Source organism: Xyrauchen texanus, unplaced genomic scaffold, assembly GCF_025860055.1.
Source record: "Xyrauchen texanus isolate HMW12.3.18 unplaced genomic scaffold, RBS_HiC_50CHRs HiC_scaffold_330, whole genome shotgun sequence".
NCBI lineage: Eukaryota > Metazoa > Chordata > Actinopteri > Cypriniformes > Catostomidae > Xyrauchen > Xyrauchen texanus.
The window spans coordinates 13,772-37,415 of record NW_026266298.1 but is presented as its reverse complement, the minus strand read 5'-3'; the positions used below and the strand labels follow the sequence as shown (position 1 = coordinate 37,415).

Genomic DNA, 23,644 nt, shown 5'->3' with positions numbered 1-23,644 from the left:
ATATTGAAGGGGGTCTTGAAAGGGTCCAGTGATGTCCTTCAGGTGGGCCAACACCAGTCTCTCAAATGACTTCATGACCACAGATGTCAGAATGTCGGATCTGTAGTCATTAAGTCCTTTGATCTTGGGTTTATTTGGGACAGGGATGATAGTGGAGCATTTGAAGCAGCAGGAAACTTCACACTGCTTTTTTCTGTCCCTAGTGGGGCATGTAATGTGCTGTCTGTATTTTGGCAGTTCATGGGTGAGACTGGCTTTGTTGAAATTGCAGAGAATACTAATAAGTGAGTCTGGGTGTTGTTGCTGCATATCTGTGATATGATCAGCCAGCTGTTGCAGTGCTGCATTCATGCATGTGTGTGGAGGAATATAAACACACCAGAATAAACGAGGAAAACTCCCACTGCCAGAACAAATTCTTACAGTTCATAAAGAGTGCTTCCAAATTAGAACAGCACATCTTCGATAACGTTGTTACATCTGTAGGCCTACACCAACTTTCATTTATATAAAAGCATTTTCCACCACCAATCATTTTCCCTGTTAACTCTGCAATGCGATCCGTGCTGAACAGCTGAAAGGTTTCTTTGAAGCGTAAGGCAGCAGAGTTTGAGCGGGTGAGGAGATGTAGTTCATCCATTTAGTTAGGGAGAGGGCGGAGGTTCACTAGATTAATACTTAACAGTGCTGTTAGAACGCTGTCAGATCATGACTAGCACGCAGGCTTGCTTCCCTTAAACAACACAAATGCGTCTCTGACTAAAATGTCAAGCAAAACTTCTGAATAGTCAAAAACCGGGAAAAGATTGTCTGGTATGTCCTGCCGAATGTTCAGCAGTTTGACCCTGGTAATACTGATTGGAAAAAATTTCTAAACGCAGAACAAACAAAAAAAATTAAAAATAACAAAAGAAATGTTCTAGAATATCTAGCAAAAACATTTAAAACAAGAGAGGTATTATATATCTATGGTCCAGAGATGTGAGTGTGTGTTTGTGCTTGCAATAGACATTATTCACAGTATAGCGACATCTTCAACATGAAAATGAAGCTGAGAGGGATAGACGTAGGTTACTGTCTCTTCAATAGCTGTATAAATCTTCTAGATCACATCTGATTTTCCACAACTGATGTTTTCTGGAGTTTTATGTCTACTGAATGTTCTTGGAAAGATATTGTTTCAATGGTTTGTCTGTGGAACAATCTGAAAACACTTAAATTGCAGTACAGCCCATTGATCCCTCACAGCCTCGTTGTCATACCCATCAAAAATTAAAGATGGTGCTGCTGAGAATAAGTTCGACTGTAGGCTACTGCTTATTTTCCATCTGCAATTTATGTTTGTGCCTTTCCTGATCATGATAAAAAAAATTGTCTTTGATACTCCACCCAGGACTCCATCATGAAATTCAAGAAAATTGCAACAGCAGCACAAAAGGTATTTTTAACACCCTACATAGTACAAAGTATTACTTATTTTCAAAGTGTTTTGACTGACTGATCTGAAACTTAACACAAAAACCAATATGTCTTCAGATGGTATTTGCATGGATCTGCATTGCCTGTGCTGTGAATAGTGTAGGCTACTTATGGACAACCTTATGATATTCCTGATAGTTGCAGTATGACATATAATGATTCCACAATTAATCATTTATTTTTATTTCTTCGTTATGTTCAGGTGGCTTTGGAAAAGGTGTGTGTACTGACATTTAACAATTGAAAATATATGATGTAAGTGTTTTCCTTTTAGTTTTGTATCTGTCTAGTTTTTATAAATTATTTTTTACTTTTATATAACTTATTTTCACATTGTACTTGGTCATAATTTTCAAATGTTAACTTATAGTGATATGAAATATAACGTAGAATGATAGAAATCAATGTACATGGATATTTAAATTAGGTCAAATGATCCTGCAGTTAATTACCAAAAAATTACTAACAAAGCAATCCTATGAAAAACGATTGGTCTTGTCTTTGTTTCCATCTGCTGAGTGTTCTTGGAAACAGCAGCATAACTTTTTTAGAGGATTTGCTGTAGGACAGACCAACTAAGTTTCATAATAACTTGCAACATTTACAACACTTGCAACACATTACCTTCAGATCTTTTACAAACTAACTATATCAACATTAAGCAAGCTATGTCTGTAATATTCATTAGTAAAAATACAATGGAATTTGGAGAATACTTTTAGCTCCTTCATAAAGATTTGAACAGTATTAATTGTTTTGCAGTGTTGTCCTTGTAGTACATCTGATATATTTTCTCTATAGATGACCGCTGTAGATCACATCTTTGTGAGTCGCAATATGTTCAGACACACTCCAAGCACTGTGGCCCCTGCAGCATAACAAATCTCTCTCAGGATACCATTCCAACAGTTCTCCTTCTCATCAAACCTGTCAAGCAAATAATTTTTTTTTCAATGTCAATTTGTTCACAGAGACAACCTGAGGGTGAGTAAATTATGTCAGAATATTAATTTTTGAGTGACCTATCCCTTTAATTAAAAACTCACCTCCATATGTCATTCATCTCAGTGGGCTCCATTTTGTCTGTGGTCTCATTAGGCATCATGGCAAATCCCCCCACAGCATACAAGCAGCCGCCCAGTTCGGTCAGGTTAAGAGAGCTCCTCTCCTGAGGGAACTCTACAAACTCTGACCAGCTAAGCAGAAGACACACAAAATACCAATTTCCCTTATTTATATATTCAAATGTCTGATGTATAAGTCTGTGCTAAAAGAATATTTCACTCACCAGTTGAGGGCAATGTCATAGACCTCCACGCTGCTAGTCAGACCGCTATCAGTGACTCCAGTCACTACATAGATTTTGTCTTTGTGAACAGCAGTGCCAAACAGTGAGCGGGCTGTTTTCATGGGTGCCAGATCCTTCCATTCAAACTTGGTGGGGTCATAGACACACACTCTCCTTAGGCATTTCCTATATCCAAATTTTTTATTTGAGACATTTGACATGTCAAAATGTGGCAACACGAGTTTGCATATTAGGCAAGAATTAGCCTCTAAGAAAGTCTTTAAAGCAATAGTTTACCTAAAAAATGAACATTCTGTCAATATTACTCAACCTCATGTGTTCCAAACCTGAATGACTTTCTTTTTTCTGTGAACACAAAAGGTAAATGTTTAATGAATATCCTGGCCACTCTTGGTAATTTTTTTCTATACCTCAAGCGCATCTATTATGACTTCAGAAAACTTGGAATATATCACACTAGTCATATAGGGTTCATTGATGAATACGATTGTCCGAGGTGATACAAATGAGATATTGTTTAATTGTTAATCTAGTATAAAACACGTTCATCAAGTTCACGTATAAATTCATATACATTTTTTTTTTAAGTTCATATAAATCTTTGAGTTCATGTTGGTTACATGACTTTCATTTGGTGGAAAAAGTTTTTTCAAATATTGATCATTCTTAATCATATTAATCATAATTGTTTCAATGCTTTTTTTATCATAATAAAATATTATTCTGCACTATCCACATAACATTTTTTTTTTTTAAAGAATATAAGCTTTTAATGACATTCGTACTTGAAGCCCCAGAGAAAATTACAAAATGGCTTTGAAAACAGTATTTGAAAACATGCTCATCATTGTAGAGGTGTATTCAAGTAATTGTTTTGTGTGCATTGCATATGTCATTTTTTTATTATTATTTGATAGATCTGGACAAGACAAATGTGCATCATGTCATTTACCAACCACTTTTATGATGTTTTTATTGTTTTGCTTTTTGTTTTTTGTTTTGTCAATTCTGATCTTGATAGTCCTAATTTGCTTACATTACAGGTCCTTCTCAAAAAATTAGCATATTGTGATAAAGGTCATTATTTTCCATAATATAATGATAAAAATTAAACTTTCATATATTTTAGATTCATTGCACACCAACTGAAATATTTCAGGTCTTTTATTGTTTTAATACTGATGATTTTGGCATACAGCTCATGAAAACCCAAAATTCCTATCTCAAAAAATTAGCATATTTCATCCGACCAATAAAAGAAGTGTTTTTAATACCAAAAAAAGTCAACCTTCAAATAATTATGTTCAGTTATGCACTCAATACTTGGTCGGGAATCCTTTTGCAGAAATGACTGCTTCAATGCGGCGTGGCATGGAGGCAATCGGCCTGTGGCACTGCTGAGGTGTTATGGAGGCCCAGGATGCTTCGATAGCGGCCTTAAGCTCATCCAGAGTGTTGGGTCTTGCGTCTCTCAACTTTCTCTTCACAATATCCCACAGATTCTCTATGGGGTTCAGGTCAGGAGAGTTGGCAGGCCAATTGAGCACAGTAATACCATGGTCAGTAAACCATTTACCAGTGGTTTTGGCACTGTGAGCAGCTGCCAGGTCGTGCTGAAAAATGAAATCTTCATCTCCATAAAGCTTTTCAGCAGATGGAAGCATGAAGTGCTCCAAAATCTCCTGATAGCTAGCTGCATTGACCCTGCCCTTGATAAAACACAGTGGACCAACACCAGCAGCTGACATGGCACCCCAGACCATCACTGACTGTGGGTACTTGACACTGGACTTCAGGCATTTTGGCATTTCCTTCTCCCCAGTCTTCCTCCAGACTCTGGCACCTTGATTTCGAATGACATGCAAAATTTGCTTTCATCCGAAAAAAGTACTTTGGACCACTGAGCAACAGTCCAGTGCTGCTTCTCTGTAGCCCAGGTCAGGCGCTTCTGCCGCTGTTTCTGGTTCAAAAGTGGCTTGACCTGGGGAATGCGGGATGTTTCTACTCCAGGCTCAGTACACTGCTTCCGCGAGGTCCCCAAGGCCTGGAATCGGTCCTTCTCCACAATCTTCCTCAGGGTCCGGTCACCTCTTCTCGTTGTGCAGCGTTTTTTGCCACACTTTTTCCTTCCCACAGACTTCCCACTGAGGTGCCTTGATACAGCACTCTGGGAACAGCCTATTTGTTCAGAAATTTCTTTCTGTGTCTTACCCTCTTGCTTGAGGGTGTCAATGATGGCCTTCTGGACAGCAGTCAGGTCGGCAGTCTTACCCATGATTGCGGTTTTGAGTAATGAAACAGGCTGGGAGTTTTTAAAAGCCTCAGGAATCTTTTGCAGGTGTTTAGAGTTAATTAGTTGATTCAGATGATTAGGTTAATAGCTCGTTTAGAGACCCTTTTCATGATATGCTAATTTTTTGAGATAGGAATTTTGGGTTTTCATGAGCTGTATGCCAAAATCATCAGTATTAAAACAATAAAAGACCTGAAATATTTCAGTTGGTGTGCAATGAATCTAAAATATATGAAAGTTTAATTTTTATCATTACATTATGGAAAATAATGACCTTTATCACAATATGCTAATTTTTTGAGAAGGACCTGTATGTGGAAAAGTGTAAAGAATCAGTAATCAACTTTTTTGTACCACAGAAGAAAGTCATATAGGATTGGAACAACATGAGGGTGATTAAATAATGACAACATTTTCATTGTGGGGTGAACTATCCCTTTTAATTCTATTCACTCACTTGCTTTCAGTTTTTCCACCTATCACATAGACCAGCCCTTTGTGTGAGATGGTTCCATGTCCATAAACTGCATACGGAAGAGGGTCAGACTCTCCCCATTTGAATGACCTGTGTAAATAAATAGGGAATTAGCAATGAAAGCAACTCAGCATTAACTTCATCCATGTCAATTACACCATCCTATTGACTGTGAACACATTTAATTTGTCACATCTCTTGAATTTACTCACTGTCTGTCGTAGATCATAACAGAATCAAGTGCATGTTCTCCCTCCTTCAGTTCTTTTCCTCCAACCACATAGATGGAGTTCTCAGCCTCCGCCAGGCCAAATAGGCAGCGAGGGTTCGGTAGTGAAGGCATCCCCAACCATTCTGAACTCATAGGATCAAACTGTGGGATAAAGTACAGCTCACATAATAAATGACAGAGAATGATCTAAAAGTGCAGTTCCTCTCTCATTCAGCAAGAGTTGTTTGCTTGGTTCCCTTCAGCATAATATCAAATTCAAGCAGTTTTCAAAGGCCTCATTGAAATGAATGTGGAAAGTTTGTCATATTAGCACATTGAAAACATGACTCAGCTGCTCCGTTTGTGGGGATTCGCACAAACTTATTTTTGTATTCAGATCTATTGTGCAGTGAGTCATTGATATGTAATACAGAAATATTTAGCAGCATTAATAAGACACTATAAAAAACATAAACATGTGTTTACCTGCAGAAAGTATGAACTCAAAGGCACTTCTTTATTTTCCTCACTGTACAGGAGACCTCCAGCAACAAAGATCTGATTCTCCTTTGTGACAAGACTGCAGTGATTCTTTGGGATCTCTGTGGATGATGATGCCACGTAGCACTCATTTGAGATAGGCTCATAACCTACCGTTCCTGCATTGCTAATCATTAATATAAGGTCTGTTTGAAACATCCCAAAACGTGGGTTGTTGTTTAGGATCCCTGGCAGCAAACCCTCTTCATCCTCATCATCACAACATGCTGTTGCTCCTTCATTCCTGTGCGATGACCTCGCTACCCTATGTAGCAGTCCTCTATGTGCATCCTTGATAAGCTGGAGCTCCTTCTTGAGCTCCTGGTTCATCTTGATCAATCGATGCCCCTCTACTTTCTCATTAAAGTAACTTGTTGGCATAAGACGGAAGCGTACACAGTGGAGAAGTTTCGGCAAGTCCTTTAGTCTTTCCACAGTGTCAAACTGAACCCAGTCCATTAAAGACTCAAACACAAGCTCTTCTCGCTCAACATTCAGAGAGTCACATGTGATGATAGCAGCCAACTCACTGGGGCTGAGTTGATGGAAGTCCTGGTCCCGGATGATGAGTTGATACCGTTCGCAGATGAAGTCTCGTGCCTCCATAGCCAAGCGTGGACAGTCCAGTAACAGCCCCAGTCTGAAGATGGCCAGACAGTTACTGAGAACCAGTTTCTGTTGCAGATAGGACACACACACACTGAAGATTGAAGGTATCTGGTACATGTTGGCTGCCATGAAAATGTCTTGGACATTCTGCTCAGTAAGATTGATGTCTGAGGTGTATATGTATCTCAGGATCATTCCCATGACTCCAGGCTCTATGTCTTTTAGAACAATCTCCCGGTTTTTGCTCTCCTCCAGATTTGAGAGGAACATAGCTTTGAAGTAAGGGCTGCTAGCAGCTAGCACCAGCCGATGACAAGGAAACTCTCTGTCTTTGATCTTCAGAATACAGTCCACAAACTTGTTAGTCTCCAGAAGATCACACAGCCCATCTTGTAGTAGCGTTTGCTGATACATCCGAGGCTCAGTCACTGGGTCAACAGACATGGAGGCCATCTTGTTATGGTTTGACGTGATATTTCAGTAAGAGGGAGGGGGTCCAGGTCCTCTTCTACTGCAATTTTGGACTGATTGTATTAACAGCGTTACTCTAAAAGAGATGTGGTGGAGGATGATCCCACGGTGTGCTGGATTGGTGTGGCCCCTTTCCTCAGCTGTCACAAGATATCAGCAAATGTCTATCCATCTATATATAGAAATGTGCAAACAAACCTCACTAAGTTTAAGTGGGCCTGAAATTCAAGATGCACATCCCCCCCCCACCCCTTCACACCCAACCCCCACCACACCAGACAGAGCATGCCAACAGCTGTCATGTTGCTCAAAGAGACTATCAAGTTGTAGAACCTATGAAAAGGACAGTAGTGCACCACAAAAGGGTTGCACAGGAATGTCAACAAATTGGAAAGGATGTAACAATGTAAAAAAGGAAAAAGAACAGTCCGATGTCAGAACATTGAAAAGCAGTCTTAGTTTGTGGGGTTATGGTGGATGGTATACTTTCCTTTTATTAACTCTCTCTAGTGAGGCCCTCTAGTGGAGCTGCTCGATACCATGGGTTCTTACCACAAGTGGCACCAAATGGAATTGCGAGAAGGGTTGTCATAATCGTCTAGGGCTAGTTTATTTCCTAATATCAAACGTAATTTATATATAACATGTATTACACAGGAGAAAATCAATGTCCATAATTTGTCCATAAGTCTTTATTTAATATGTAACTATTAACGTTTTTGTCAAAATTAAATCATGAAACATTTTAGTAAGGGTGATGATGATATTTTGGCACATAACATACTGTTGCCCTTTTCTTCCTCAGTGCTATGTATAATGTCAGGCTTTAGCTGTTTGAGAGGTTTGACTTCCTCCATAGTGCTATAAACTAGAAATTCAGATGAATTGCATAAGTTTTGCATAAGTTTTACCAAAGATACAGTAGGTTAGTCAGAGCAGCTGGTTCTGGCATGCCCCAACCCCCACCCCTCCCCTTGTGTGAAATTATCAGCAAATTTTTCCCAGCTGCAGGAATTTCAATGATAAGATATAATAAAGAGATAACTGTCATCAGCGACCCTATCCGAACAGACATGCTACCAACTTTTGGGTTGTGATCCACCAGTTAAGAAACACAATTTAAAATTTAAAGATATAATAATTCATCAAGGTGTGCAAATATAAGGAAAAAATTAATTTGTGCTCATAATCCCATGTAAATGAAGAAAAATCCACAGGGGGACAGAAAATTAGGAAATACTGTATGTCATTTTTCCACAGTGTATATTTTAGGCCTATTAATCAACCCAAATCTCTAGTGTGCCTCTCAAAGCTTAATGTAGGACAAAGCCTAATAGGGAAATGTGTCCACACCATATTACCTAATGGAGTGTGACATGAGCAACAAAAAAAAAATGTGGCTGTTAATCTAGACAAGGAGGTAAACATGGTTGAATGTACACAAGTGATTAAGCTCTTTGCACTTAAAATAGTGGCATGTGGTAACTTATTAAAATGCATTTGAATTTAAACTGGGACAAAATGGAAAATAAAACCAAAAATATCTTTCTTTATGGAATGTTCCATAGGCATAACTTTTGTGTCATAAAACAAAGGTTATAAGCTGAATACAACACCAAACCAAATACCAAACATTTCACATTTTCTCTTTATTTTTCAATATATTATTTATTCATAAATATTTGGCAAGCCCGTCCTTTAAATATCCATTTCCATTTAAAATACAAATAAAAAATGAACTTGTTGATTTGCCTGTATATTTGCAAGTTTATGTCAGAGGAAAGGTTGCATTTGGCAAGAGCAAGTGCACTTTAGAACTATTCACAGTTAAAAATGTCTTGTTTTTAAAACAGACTTGTGCAAAGCAGTGACCATAGTGATTGGACTGCATCAGTCTGGCATGGAAGCTCAGGGGCAGAATTAACAAGAGGGACCTCAAGAGCTGGATCAGATTCAATGAACTCCTTGTCCTTTACTCGGCCTTCTGTTTGCCCAGCTCTGGAGGTGCCACTGGTTCCGGATCATCCAGCAAAGCCTGCTTTCGCTCTCTCTCCTTTATCAGCTGCACGCCACAGTAAGTCACAAACAATACAGAGAGCGTGGACAGGGGGAAGCCTGGGAATCACAAGGAAGCATGTACAAGCTATGTTTTTGCATTCCTCTGGAGTTGTACTGATAAAACTTTATATTTAGCAACATTTTGATGTAGGCTATATATATATATATATATATATATATATATATATATATATATATATATATATATATATATATCAGACATATAAAAACAGCACATGATCTAAAAGTTATTTACATATATATGTATTGAAGGTTTAATACATTCTACACAATATTCTAGTTAATAATTTTTTTTTTTTCAGTTTTCATTATCATTATAATGCACATTGAAACAAACAACTTACCTTTAAGAAGCAGTCTCTTAGCAACCAGCTGAGCAAAATCCAGACTGTTCAATGCCAGGACATTGTACAGGACAATTTGCCAGAAGTTAACAGCATTGAACAAGCCTCTGATTCGGCGTGACATTGCCTCAGACATAAGACCCCGCTGGAAAAATATTCAAATTACATTATGGCTGTACTTCAACACTTAACCATGTAGCGTCTGAAACATATCTGTGGGATGCACGCTAATCAAGGATTATATAATATTCAAAAGTCATTCAAACAGCATTACTTGGTAGTGGGATGATACTATTGAAAGCCAAATGCTCAAATCTAAGACACTGAATTAAACACAGTGGATGCGTCTCTGGAATCTTACCTCAATGGTGGAGAACGGAGGGATTGAGAAGAACTTGGCCACCCACAGTTCAAAGTTTAGGCCAAAGCAGTTAAAGAAAGACCAGATGTAGACCAGTTCACAGGGTCCAAGCCACAGGGTTGTGACAACAAAGGTGCAAATGGTTGCAACAAGCTCCTTGAAGATAGCATCATGGTTTTCTCCAATATAGTCATAGACATATCTTTAACAAAGAATGGGATAATTTATTCTGTATATACACTCAAGAATTTTTGACCAACTCATATGGAAATGTATGTTAAAAAAATACAGATGAACATATTATTTGCTCACTTGCACAGCCAGTCATTGATTCCTCTGTCAAAGTGCCTGAAATAGTGAATTTCAGAAGAAACAAACTCATGTTTAATTATCTGCCCGCACCATATGTTACCTGCTACCAAAATGGAATACATACGTTTCAGCGAAGACATAGAGCATTGTGATGCATTTAGGGGGCTGGGGAGGGTCCAGGTGGTCCAGTCTGGATACCGTGTTAATGACACCAAACATAACGGCTGCTTTCACCCAGTCATACACCAGATTAGAGTATGCCAACCCAGCTGAAATGCAATACAGGTAGTATTGTTGTGATACAAAAATGAAATGGCACAAAATAGCACTTGAAATTAAATAGTTCGAAACAACTTCTATTTAAAATAACAATTTCTTAGCTTCCACTGTACATATCCAGCTGTTTACTAACAATAATGAATTTTATCAAACTGACCCAAAGACCAATCAGACAGTTGCTTCACAAGCTTCAAATCGCTTGGGATGGTCAAAATGTACAAGAAATGGAAGAAGACATCCACCACCAAAATAGCACCAAGGTGAACCAAAGCATGAATGGTGATGTTCCACATCTCTCTCTCCTTACGAGTCAAGTTAGAGTTGTTAGCCTAAGAATATCAAAGGGATCAGTGCATTTACTTAACCAGAGTGGCACAATCGAGAACCAAGTTTCAGAAGACTGGGCCTTTAAAATTGGCTTGAGTAATTAAAATGTTTTCTTTAGAATAATTAACTTCTAGATATACAAGACTCACCTGCTCATGGAATCGATCAAAGGTCATGACAGGTCCAAAGAAGAAGAAGGGGAGGTAGAAGTTGTACTTGATCAAATCCATGAAACTGTAGCTGCCATCTTTCTTCTCACAGTTCTCTAAGGCAAAGCTCATACAGCGCATAATGGAGAACCCGCAACCTCCATAGAACAGGACGTCTTGCAGGTCAAAGGAGCCTGTTACAAAGCCTTCCTGCATTAAAACACAGAGAGATAATTAGAACATCAAAATTACAAAGCTATCTGTCTTTTCACATTCTTTCATGGACACTTGGGACTCACTTTATATTAGGTGTCTAACTATTATGCACTAACATTAAAACACATACAAAACAATGTATTTATTGTGTAACTACATGTTGTTTCACTGTAGGGTTATTGGCTCGATGGTGGTAATACAGGTAGATTTTGAGCTTGTGGCTCGAGGTCCAAGGCTATTGGCCCCCACTGGTCAGTTGGTAGCCCTGGCTCGTACTGGCCCGATAGTAGAAAAGCAGTTATTGAGATGCACTGGGGCAGAATTGAATCTGCCCATATGTAGTGCCAAACCAAAGGTAAAATTAGTATTAGTGTTCGCCAACAGTATAACAGATTGCAAACATGGTGAGCGCTATCCATTAACGTGTGTAGTAGTGTGTCGTTTCAATAGCAAGTTCAAGACAAATTGGCCATCATACAACTTGGTCCTGACAAGCCAGACATGAAAAATAATTTGGCAATCAAAAAAAAAAGAGTAGGTGATAAGGCATGTTTTGTATGACAACAAATTGTATATCAAAAAGCCTTGGCTCTTGAAATATTCTTTTTTTAATTTACTGTGATTTAAAACAATATTATCATTATAAAGCATTTCGTTTTTTAGAGAGACGTATGTGAAATGCGTACTGCAATCCAAATTCAAAATATTGGAGAGTTGTCTGCTCCGTCCCAGACTTGAAGCTCATGAGGGTTGCCAGAATGTTGACATGCAAATTAGCAAACCCAGTATCTGTTTTAAAGGATTTCTGGGCTTTAAGCTGTCTCCATCTTCCAAAGGCATCTCCAGTATTTATCCTTGTTTTACTACGCCTCTGGTCATGCTGGTTTTTAGATGGATGGCGAGGCTTTGTAGGTCGGGTGGAATCAGTTATCTTTGATCCAGTTCGTTTTCTGGCTTCCATGGCTGCAGCACACAGTGTTGTTTTCCTGCAAACTTGTTAAAATCTGGCAACCCGGCGGTGTCGAAATACTATTGGTGAGCGGGATCACACAGGCCAGAGCATAAACAGAAATTCCGGCCCCAATGGAAACTTCAAAGTAGAATATATTGGCTGTAGCTTTGTTATCGGAGAAGCCAGTATGTTTAATAACTTGGCATGTTTCCTAATTCTCTAATGACATATTATGGTCATTTTAAGATTTAGTACAGTAAAAATATTACATAAAGCACCTTTAACATTATAATATAACATCTGATTTCAATTTTGATAGATAAAGCATTCTTATTTAGAATGTCAGTATCAGCATTATGTTCTAAGAGAGCCGCCTTGTGGTGGAATATTGCAAGGATTCCACATATTGTGTCAGCGCATTTGTGTGTGTGTGAAAAATGGGTTGAATGATTTAAATAATACAAAAAAGAAAAGAAAAAAAAAGGAGCAAAACCTGCCCCACCAATAACTGTGGTCAAGAGCAGCTACAGGTGCATTGTATCAAATACTTTATAAAACATATTACATAGTAGTTGAAGACACCTAATATAAATTGGGTCATATAATTTTATAGGGAGAGATGTGTAATTTAATGCTGGATTTGGTTAGTTTGTTGGTTTAAGGGTTTTATTTTTTGGTAAGAATATAGGGGAAATGTTTATAACATGCGTATATACGTGTTGATTGTAACAGTAGTTTGTACTACTGTATTATAATATTAATATACGTATATATTAGCTCATCCACAACTTTTGCATTTTTAATACTGATAGAGAAGTGATGATTCAGTGGCTATGAGTTTTCTCACCTGCCAAGTGTTAAAGGGCTCCATCTTGAAAGTTGCCAGGCTGGTAAGACCAGCAACAAAGCAGAGCCACTTCCTCTTGATGAGTGCCACGCTGTAGAGGACGATGCAGTGAGACAGAATGAGAGAGACGTATGTCCATCCCATAGTAATCAGGACAGCTAGAGATCCATACATCATATAGATCAATGATCTGTTCTGTGGGTTAGGAAAAAAAAAGCAGTCTTTTATGTGAAAAACACATTTCTATCATCCAACTGGCACATGCAACAATAATAAATAAAGGAAGGGCTTTTAAACAGTAGATATTTACAGAGTTGTGGGAGCAGGAGTTGAGTTAGAAAGAATAATATAGACGAGTATTAGCTGTAGTTGTAGTAGCACCAGTATTAATCTATAAAGTAGTATCAAAGCAAATTAGTCACAAGAACTTAAAGTTACCTTGTATCCATCTATACCAATCTTCATTGTCAGCAGAAAAAAAAACAAGAACGCATGTAACATTTCATACAACATTTGGATTAGATCAATTCACAGATGCAATGTTAATATCAAAAGCCATTTATTTTATTACTGTTGGAACATCAATTCATGCAACACCCACAAAACATTCATAAAAAAATCTCACAACATATATTTTCACACTTAAATCCATTTACATGATGCAACGACATACCCTTGGTGACACCATCGAGCAGATTTTAGCAAAGATCACATGACCAGAGAGGGCAAACAAGATGTGATTGCGAAAAGTGGTAAACCACATAACCCATTCGAAATCTGATGCATCCTGTAGAAACAGAGAATATCAGTAATGGAAAGCATTAATATGATTTTGTTTGGATAATAGAGGTATCTGCATTTTAGTTATGTAAATGTGTGGTTGTAATATACTTGCCATTTTTCTGCCAAAGTAGTGCCATCCTGGTTTCACACTCTCCCGAAATGCCCGTCTGCTTACATTCCCTAGATAAAAAAAGGGGAAAGGTTTCAGGATCAGTGTAAATAGGTATTTCCAAAGATGTAATAATAAAACTTGCCACATGACTATGATCATATTTCTTCTATTTGATATAAAAAAAATTGTTGAAACATTATAATATGTATTGCATATGTCATCTCTGCAGACATCTTACCCTTGTTTTACATGTACTATTACAGAAATAAATGAAATAGACAACAAATTCACATGATTCACAAGCTAAAAGCTTCATAGAAAAACTTAATAGCGTTACATAATGTAAATTTGGCCAGTCTGTCTATTCAGAACACCCTCCGCAATAATCCAGACTTACAAATATATCTCTTGAGGATTATGATATTTTTTAGTTCTGTTAATTCTGAAAAATCTTTAGTCATACGCAGGAGCATAGATTTGGTTTGAACATTGGGGGGTTGTATTGTAAAGTGGGGGTGGAGGGGTTGTACTTGCTAGTCTTGATTATTGATTCATATGAATTAAAAAGAAAATATACATTTTGCATACCTTATTTGAGTCACTGGGAGTTGAGAAAAGTAAAAATAAAACTGGAACATTAAAAATGACAGCCAAGTCTGAATTTGTGTTTCTGTTCATATTCCAAAAAGTTGACATGATCGATATCTGATCTTTTAAAAGGCCAAATCAGGACATGGCTGGCTTGCTCCAGTACCAGCACAAAAGTCGATTGGCAAAAATGTCTGCCCACACAGAACAATTCGTACTTGCATATTGTATAGTGCTTCAGTTCACAGTTAGGACAAGAACAATTGCACATTTACTCTGTGTGGATGGCACTTTTGGATAGTGTTCTAGAACATTCCTGATGGACATGAACATAATTCTGAAATATTTTATTAATGTAATAAAAATAATAATAATAAAAATAATAATAATAATAATAATAAGGCAAGATGTAAAAAAGAAAACTTACCACTGGAGGCCTCAATGATCCAACTGCCTGCCCATAAGAGTGCGAGAAAGAGGACAACAGTGTAGCAGTACAGCTCATACCTGGGAAGGGCTGCCTTGATCCCCATAGTTAACCTGAAAAAAAAATAAATAAATACATATACATATATATGAATAGCATTCAGACCCTTAACATTACAAGCTTGTTATTCCCATAATCAAATGATCCAAGTGACCCATCAATAGATGATCAGGCAAATAAAACAAAAACGTCCAGACATCACAAATTTAAAGGAAACTTCCGGGTTCAATATAAGTTAAGGTAAATCGACAGCATTTGTGGAATAATATTGATTACCACAAAAACTAATTTAGACTCATCCATTCTTTTCTTAAACAAAAAAGAAACAAACAAAAATTGGTTACAGTGAGGCACTTACAATGGAAGTGAATGGGGGCCAGTCCCTGAGGATTTTATAAGATTTAAAGTTTTTTTGACATTACATCATCATGGCAACGAAGTAGTAAATTGGATATAACTTTACACAAAAATTATTATTAAGCAATTTTGTCACACTAAAATCATGTTAACACGCATATTGTTTATATCTTGTTGCTTTACTTTTTAAATAGTGATTATTTTAAAGTTTACGCATCGGCCCCCATTCACTTTCCCTGTAACCCAGATTGTTTTTGTTGTTTGTTTTTTCTGTCGATTGAGTTTAACTTGAAGTGAACCCTTCCTTCATCTATCCTCTTAAGAAAGTCAGAGCCAACGGCCTACTCTCAATCAACTGACTGTTTTCAATCTATTTTTAGTCATGAAAAATGTCGATAAACTAAAGATCACACTCACTAACGGCCGTTACAGTTCAAACGTCAGTCACACTTAAACTCCTCAGATATCCACGGAACATTCTGTCATTTCAACAACTCTACAACGGGGTCAAATGTCCGATATAATAATAATACTTACGGGTTTTGATTATATATATTTGCGTTTAGAGCTAAATCTTAGCCCTACAACGGTAGGCAAGAAAACACGACGGTTGAACACATATTTCTATAAAACAGCAGTTGATTCTGACAGAAGACGAGGTAAAATGTAATCCAATGATATCTGAGGACAAAAAAATCTGTCCAATCACAGGGGAATTTTGAGACTGTTCTATTAATATTAATGACGTTACATAGAAGATAAACGCTTTTGGTGAGGCAAAATATGTGAATAAGGAGATAGGCTAGATTTTGTTCTCTTTTAGAGAAAGGAAGTTTATATATATATATATATATATATATATATATATATATATATATATATATATATATATATATATATGATGTTGATCACTACAACTGATATTTGCTTCAGAGATTTTAATTAAGAGATATGACCAGTTTTTTCAGGGTTTGGCACGCAGAAATACACGTTTTAGCTTATACTTGCAGAACTGGTTTGCAAAATGCAATTATAACCTGTGAAGAATTATTTTTTTAATGCTTGAAAATAGGGTAAAGAGAAGCATACAATAAAATGTTGTAGCTATTGATAAATATTTAAATACAACATTGTCATTTTTTTATGTTTAAAATGTCTTAACAGGGCCTTTAGGCTGTTTAGCCACTGAAAATGTATACTTGATCCAAAGACTTATTTTATTTCACTTTGTCATAGCCCAGAAGTTTACTTGATAAGTTCACACATAACCATGATCATATTATTCGTTAACATCGCGTGCAGCCTCAGTCTCAGCAATCAATATAACAACAAGATTAATATGTCAAAACAAAAGACAAGTAAACCAAAACGAACATTCCAACAGAGTTGACACCCAAATCTAATACTCAAAAGACAGTGACTTAAATGGGAGTGCCTCTTTTCACGGCTCCTCAGAAAACAGCACAGTCAGCTGCGCCGTACAACCTCTTCCTATTTTAGCTCGAGCAGTTGCTCGTGGTACAGTGCGGCAGCTGCAGCGCAATGCGATCTCCCACACATCAGGAGATCTTCAGGAGTATGAAAGACCACGGTGTGAACTCTCATATAAACGCACTCTTCAATCACTTAGTTTAATTAAACCATTTAATCACCTAAGAAAACGCCTAAATTAAATGTAGTCATTAGTATAGACATTAATGTAGACGCAAATCGAATCTCTTTTTAAATGTAAATGATGCTGCTCAGCTCCCCCCCACATCGCCTCAGAAGTGGTCCGTGGTTGTCTGTTTGTTTACAACACAGTGCACATTAAGTACAGTAATTCAAAACAAGATGCACTTGCTCAGTACTAACCTTGTATCTGCCTTTCACAGCCGTTTAGATGTTTGAAGACCGATGTTAACCCCCACACAATTGAAAGAAAAAAAGAAAAGAAAAGAAAAGGGGGGTGAGTATGGGCTTCTTCTCTCAATACATCCGTCCCGTTTCCTTAGTGCCGATGGTGCACTCGGTGAGAGGCAGTAGTCGCTGGTGTGGATGTGGCGGGAGGGGGTGTAAGAGTGTATTTATAATACGGTCTGGATCCGCAGAAGGGGTGGCACTAGCACTGTCCATCAAAGACGCGCAAAAATTCAAGATCCAGCGCTGGTAAAGGTGTATGTTATTGTTAAGAATGTCCGGTAAAATAAATGCTTTCGTAGTTTGTGGTCAGGGCAGGGGCATGATGTCGACAGAGCTGTGCAAGAAGTCGGGGTGAACCATCCTTTAGCATAACTTTTACATTGTATGTATTACAATTGTACACTGCATTAAAATAACCTAAAGCAAGACGTTCAAGTGATGGACAGTGACCAAATAGAGACATGATCAATATTATCGTTTTCATTTCACCCCCCCCTAATCTTAATATTTGGTTACTTTCCTGTTTTAATGCATTTCTGAAGCAACTATCAAACAATTGTTATGTTCTCTGAAATATTTTTTTTTACATTAAAATCAAATGTCAATCCAATGATTCATCACAGTCAATCATAAATATTAAATTTGCGATTCTACACAAAAAAAATTGTTTTACCTAAAAATGTGCTTAATGTGGTAAAATCTAATGTGCAAGTAAAAAATATTAGGTTACTCCAACAAAACAAATTTCAAGGGTTAGATCAGGTGGATAGCTCCTTAAGATAACAATAGCAGGTTCAATGTAAATAAATAAATAAATAAAAATAAAAAATAAAATATATATATATATATATATATATTTTTTTTTTACATTGAACCTGCTATCGCAAGATATATATATATATATATATATATATATATATATATATATATATATATATATATATATACAGTGAGGAAAATAAGTATTTGAACACCCTGCTATTTTGCAAGTTCTCCCACTTAGAAATCATGGAGGGGTCTGAAATTGTCATCGTAGGTGCATGTCCACTGTGAGAGACATAATCTAAAAAAAAAAAATCCAGAAATCACAATGTATGATTTTTTATCTATTTATTTGTATGATACAGCTGCAAATAAGTATTTGAACACCTGAGAAAATCAGTGTTAATATTTGGTACAGTAGCCTTTGTTTGCAATTACAGAGGTCAAACGTTTCCTGTAGTTTTTCACCAGGTTTGCACACATTGCAGGAGGGATTTTGGCCCACTCCTCAACACAGATCTTCTCTAGATCAGTCAGGTTTCTGGGCTGTCGCTGAGAAACACGGAGTTTGAGCTCCCTCCAAAGATTCTCTATTGTGTATAGGTCTGGAGACTGGCTAGGCCACGCCAGAACCTTGATATGCTTCTTACAGAGCCACTCCTTGGTTATCCTGGCTGTGTGCTTCGGGTCATTGTCATGTTGGAAGACCCAGCCTCGACCCATCTTCAATGCTCTAACTGAGGGAAGGAGGTTGGTCCCCAAAATCTCGCAATACATGGCCCCGGTCATCCTCTCCTTAATACAGTGCAGTCGCCCTGTCCCATGTGCAGAAAAACACCCCCAAAGCATGATGCTACCACCCCCATGCTTCACAGTAGGGATGGTGTTCTTGGGATGGTACTCATCATTCTTCTACCTCCAAACATGGTTAGTGGAATTATGACCAAAAGGTCTCATCTGACCACATGACTTTCTCTCATGACTCCTCTGGATCATCCAAATGGTCATTGGCAAACTTAAGACGGGCCTTGACATGTGCTGGTTTAAGCAGGGGAACCTTCCGTGCCGTTGCATGATTTCAAACCATGACGTCTTAGTGTATTACCAACAGTAACCTTGGAAACGGTGGTCCCAGCTCTTTTCAGGTCATTGACCAGCTCCTCCCATGTAGTTCTGGGCTGATTTCTCACCTTTCTTAGGATCATTGAGACCCCACGAGGTGAGATCTTGCATGGAGCCCCAGTCCGAGGGAGATTGACAGTCATGTTTAGCTCCTTCCATTTTCTAATGATTGCTCCAACAGTGGACCTTTTTTCACCAAGCTGCTTGGCAATTTCCTCGTAGCCCTTTCCAGCCTTCTGGAGGTGTACAATTTTGTCTCTAGTGTCTTTGGACAGCTCTTTGGTCTTGGCCATGTTAGTAGTTGGATTCTTACTGATTGTATGGGGTGGACAGGTGTCTTTATGCAGCTAACGACCTCAAACAGGTGCATCTAATTTAGGATAATAAATGGAGTGGAGGTGGACATTTTAAAGGCAGACTAACAGGTCTTTGAGGGTCAGAATTCTAGCTGATAGACAGGTGTTCAAATACTTATTTTTTAGAAATTGTCACTACGATGACAATTTCAGACCCCTCCATGATTTCCAAGTGGGAGAACTTGCAAAATAGCAGGGTGTTCAAATACTTATTTTCCTCACTGTATATATATATATATATATATATATATATATATATATATATATATATATATCTTAACTTTTAGTTATCATAAATTTAAACGTGAGTTCGAATTCCCGCCCTGGATTGATCTTGCTGAGATAACTCAATTATCCATTTTTGGATGAAACTGTGATAAAGCTATTGAACTTGAAAACTATTCAGCTGAAATAAAAAAATACAAGTCAAGAGAACCACCCACTCACGCTCACAACATGCACTATGAATAAATTATGCAAATTGTAGTGTCACAGTCTTTTTTTTTTTACTTTCTGCAGTTTTTATTTATGCTGTTGTTTTTTGTGTTTGTTGTCACTTTCCGTTATTTCTCATGTAGTAATATTTCAAAACCAATTTTTTTTACTCAATGATGTGTTTGATTATTGACACCATTGTTGTAATTTATCATCAACTGGCCCAGTCACCATCAACTGTCAGTTTATTTTACTTCTGACAATGGGATAACCCTTACTTCCTCTGTGGTTCTCAATAATAATAAATTATGAAAGTATTGATCTTCTAAATTCAAATTGAATTGGATTAGAACTGAGTTGAAGTCAAATTTACTTAGAAAAACATTAAGCTTTTATATTGATTTAAGTTAACTTTTTGTTGTTTAAACAACTTTCCCTCTTTAAGTTGACACAATTTAAAATGTTATGGCAGCATGAACACTTCATTTTTAAGATTTTTTATTTTTACAGAGTTGCCACTATTTACAATGTGTTGCAATTTGCTCTGATTAAATTATTGATACAGCCCTACAATTTGATATAGATACGGTATAGATTTCACCACTCAAAAATATAAATTGAACATATATACAGCTGAAAAAAGTCTGGGATGTGTGTGTGTGTGTGTGTGTGTGTTGGTCAGGTATTGCGAACATTCTGTGGACCAAATGTCAACACAACAAGGATGGTTAGGCCTGAGATCACCAACATGGGGACCAGCTGGTCTCAATAAACATACTAAATAATGTCTTTAATGAAAATCAAAAAAGGCTAAAAGGTTTGAGTGAGTGTTACATTTAGATCTGGGTTTAAGGATATATACACTCACCTAAAGGATTATTAGGAACACCATACTAATACTGTGTTTGACCCACTTTCGCCTTCAGAACTGCCTTAATTCTACGTGGCATTGATTCAACAAGGTGCTGAAAGCATTCTTTAGAAATGTTGGCCCATATTGATAGGATAGCATCTTGCAGTTGATGGAGATTTGTGGGATGCACATCCAGGGCACGAAGCTCCCGTTCCACCACATCCCAAAGATGCTCTATTGGGTTGAGATCTGGTGACTGTGGGGGCCATTTTAGTACAGTGAACTCATTGTCATGTTCAAGAAACCAATTTGAAATGATTCGAGCTTTGTGACATGGTGCATTATCCTGCTGGAAGTAGCCATCAGAGGATGGGTACATGGTGGCCATAAAGGGATGGACATGGTCAGAAACAATGCTCAGGTAGGCCGTGGCATTTAAACGATGCCCAATTGGCACTAAGGGGCCTAAAGTGTGCCAAGAAAACATCCCCACACATTACACCACCACCACCAGCCTGCACAGTGGTAACAAGGCATGATGGATCCATGTTCTCATTCTGTTTACGCCAAATTCTGACTCTACCATCTGAATGTCTCAACAGAAATCGAGACTCATCAGACCAGGCAACATTTTTCCAGTCTTCAACTGTCCAATTTTGGTGAGACCTTGCAAATTGTAGCCTCTTTTTCCTATTTGTAGTGGAGATGAGTGGTACCCGGTGGGGTCTTCTGCTGTTGTAGCCCATCCGCCTCAAGGTTGTGCGTGTTGTGGCTTCACAAATGCTTTGCTGCATACCTCGGTTGTAACGAGTGGTTATTTCAGGCAAAGTTGCTCTTCTATCAGCTTGAATCAGTCAGCCCATTCTCCTCTGACCTCTAGCATCAACAAGGCATTTTCGCCCACAGGACTGCCGCATACTGGATGTTTTTCCCTTTTCATACCATTCTTTGTAAACCCTAGAAATGGTTGTGCGTGAAAATCCCAGTAACTGAGCAGATTGTGAAATACTCAGACCAGCCCGTCTGGCACCAACAACCATGCCACACTCAAAATAGCTTAAATCACCTTTCTTTCCCATTCTGACATTCAGTTTGGAGTTCAGGAGATTGTCTTGACCAGGACCACACCCCTAAATGCATTGAAACAACTGCCATGTGATTGGTTGATTAGATAATTGCATTAATGAGAAATTGAACAGGTGTTCCTAATAATCCTTTAGGTGAGTGTATAATTAACACAGTATCAAAACAATAGGAAAGCCCCCTCTATGATAAAATAACGTGTGTGTATGTGTGTACCCTACAAGTTTATCAATGTAGGCCTACACTTAAATATTTAAAAAAATTAATTACTCAAAGTTTTTTTGGTCTGTCACAACTTAAATTTCTAGAAACATTTTTTGATAGTTGTAATAGTTTATTTGTTTTAACATAACGAGTAACAATAAGAAATTCTGTAAGAAAAAAAGTAAGTAATGAAATAAGATGTCAGCGAAATTTAATGAACGTGCAACAAAATATTTGAACAGCAGATGGAGACATGCTCTGAAAATCCCTTAAAGGAATATTCCGGGCTCAATAAAAGTTACGCTCAATCGACAGCATTTGTGACATAACATTTATCGCCACAAAAAAAATATTTTAATTTGTCCCTCCTTTTTTTTTTTTTTTTTTAAAGGAAATATCTGGGTTCCAGTGAGGCGCTTACAATGAAAGTGAATGGGGGCCAAATCCTAAATGTTAAAATACTAACTGTTTCAAAAGTATTGCCACAAGACATAAACAATATGCATGTTAACCCCTTACCAACCTTTTCTGTGTAAAGATATAGCACGGGTTAACGCCATGAATCCTAAAACGACTGTACAGCTCAAATAATACATGAGTTTTAACAGAATAATTAATGTAAAATTATCAGCTTCACATTTCTGCCAATAAAACCCTCTAAAAATTTGGCCCCTTTCACTTCCATTGTAAGTGCCTCACTGAAGCCTCAATTTGTGCTTTTTTAAAGAAAAGGTCGGACGAGTTGAAATTAGCCTATTTATTGCTGGAATCAACAATAGCCCTATCCCACAAATGCTTTCGATCTTATCTTGTATTAAACTCAGAATATTCCTTCAACCATGTACGATATTTTGTGTTTGAAACCCTTGTGAAAGACTACTCAAGACACAAACTGGCAAATTAGCCTTTTACAGGATTTTACAGAGTGATGCCCAAACTCTTCAAAGAAAATAACATAATTTATTCGCATCTATAGGCTATGGAAGCAGTTCGATCCACAGTTATACAGATTCAACAACAGCAAAGAAGTTCATGAAGAAAGAATCAATATTGTGACCTTTTTCCAAGAATCTGCAACATAAATGGGCTAACCCTCACACTAGTGTGTTTTGGGTTGGTTTCTTTTCAATATGCCTACGACGAAGCATAATTGGAAACTATTAACTAGACCAAATGTGCATTTTATTTGGACTTGTTACTCGCTTAAATATCTCAACTCCAACAGTCAAATGCCTAAAATGTTGATGACTCAGTCAGCTTCGTGCGGACTCCTGTCATTGGTGGACTGCGTGTGTCTCAGCCGTGCTTTCATTTTTAATACGAGGGAGGGGGTTCCCAGAAAAATAC

At 37.5% G+C, this 23,644-nt stretch overlaps 2 protein-coding genes across 2 annotated transcripts; both read right to left on the bottom strand.

Moving 5' to 3' along the window:
- Positions 1–1,672: 1,672 nt before the first annotated feature.
- On the bottom strand, positions 1,673–7,502 carry LOC127642057 (kelch-like protein 40a). Its single transcript, XM_052124795.1, has 6 exons — positions 6,254–7,502; positions 5,769–5,929; positions 5,539–5,646; positions 2,768–2,953; positions 2,526–2,675; positions 1,673–2,406 (listed from the first exon to the last, which is right to left on the bottom strand). The coding sequence occupies exons 1-6, from the start codon at positions 7,367–7,369 to the stop codon at positions 2,295–2,297; spliced, it is 1,833 nt and encodes a 610-aa protein (XP_051980755.1). The 5' UTR covers positions 7,370–7,502; the 3' UTR covers positions 1,673–2,294.
- Positions 7,503–9,017: 1,515 nt separating this feature from the next.
- LOC127642056 (protein-cysteine N-palmitoyltransferase HHAT-like protein) lies at positions 9,018–17,619 on the bottom strand. Its single transcript, XM_052124793.1, has 12 exons — positions 17,435–17,619; positions 15,164–15,276; positions 14,149–14,216; positions 13,927–14,040; positions 13,254–13,448; positions 11,239–11,448; positions 10,920–11,091; positions 10,608–10,752; positions 10,484–10,519; positions 10,172–10,373; positions 9,811–9,955; positions 9,018–9,502 (listed from the first exon to the last, which is right to left on the bottom strand). The coding sequence occupies exons 2-12, from the start codon at positions 15,267–15,269 to the stop codon at positions 9,360–9,362; spliced, it is 1,536 nt and encodes a 511-aa protein (XP_051980753.1). The 5' UTR covers positions 15,270–15,276; positions 17,435–17,619; the 3' UTR covers positions 9,018–9,359.
- Between the last annotated feature and the right edge of the window lie 6,025 nt (positions 17,620–23,644).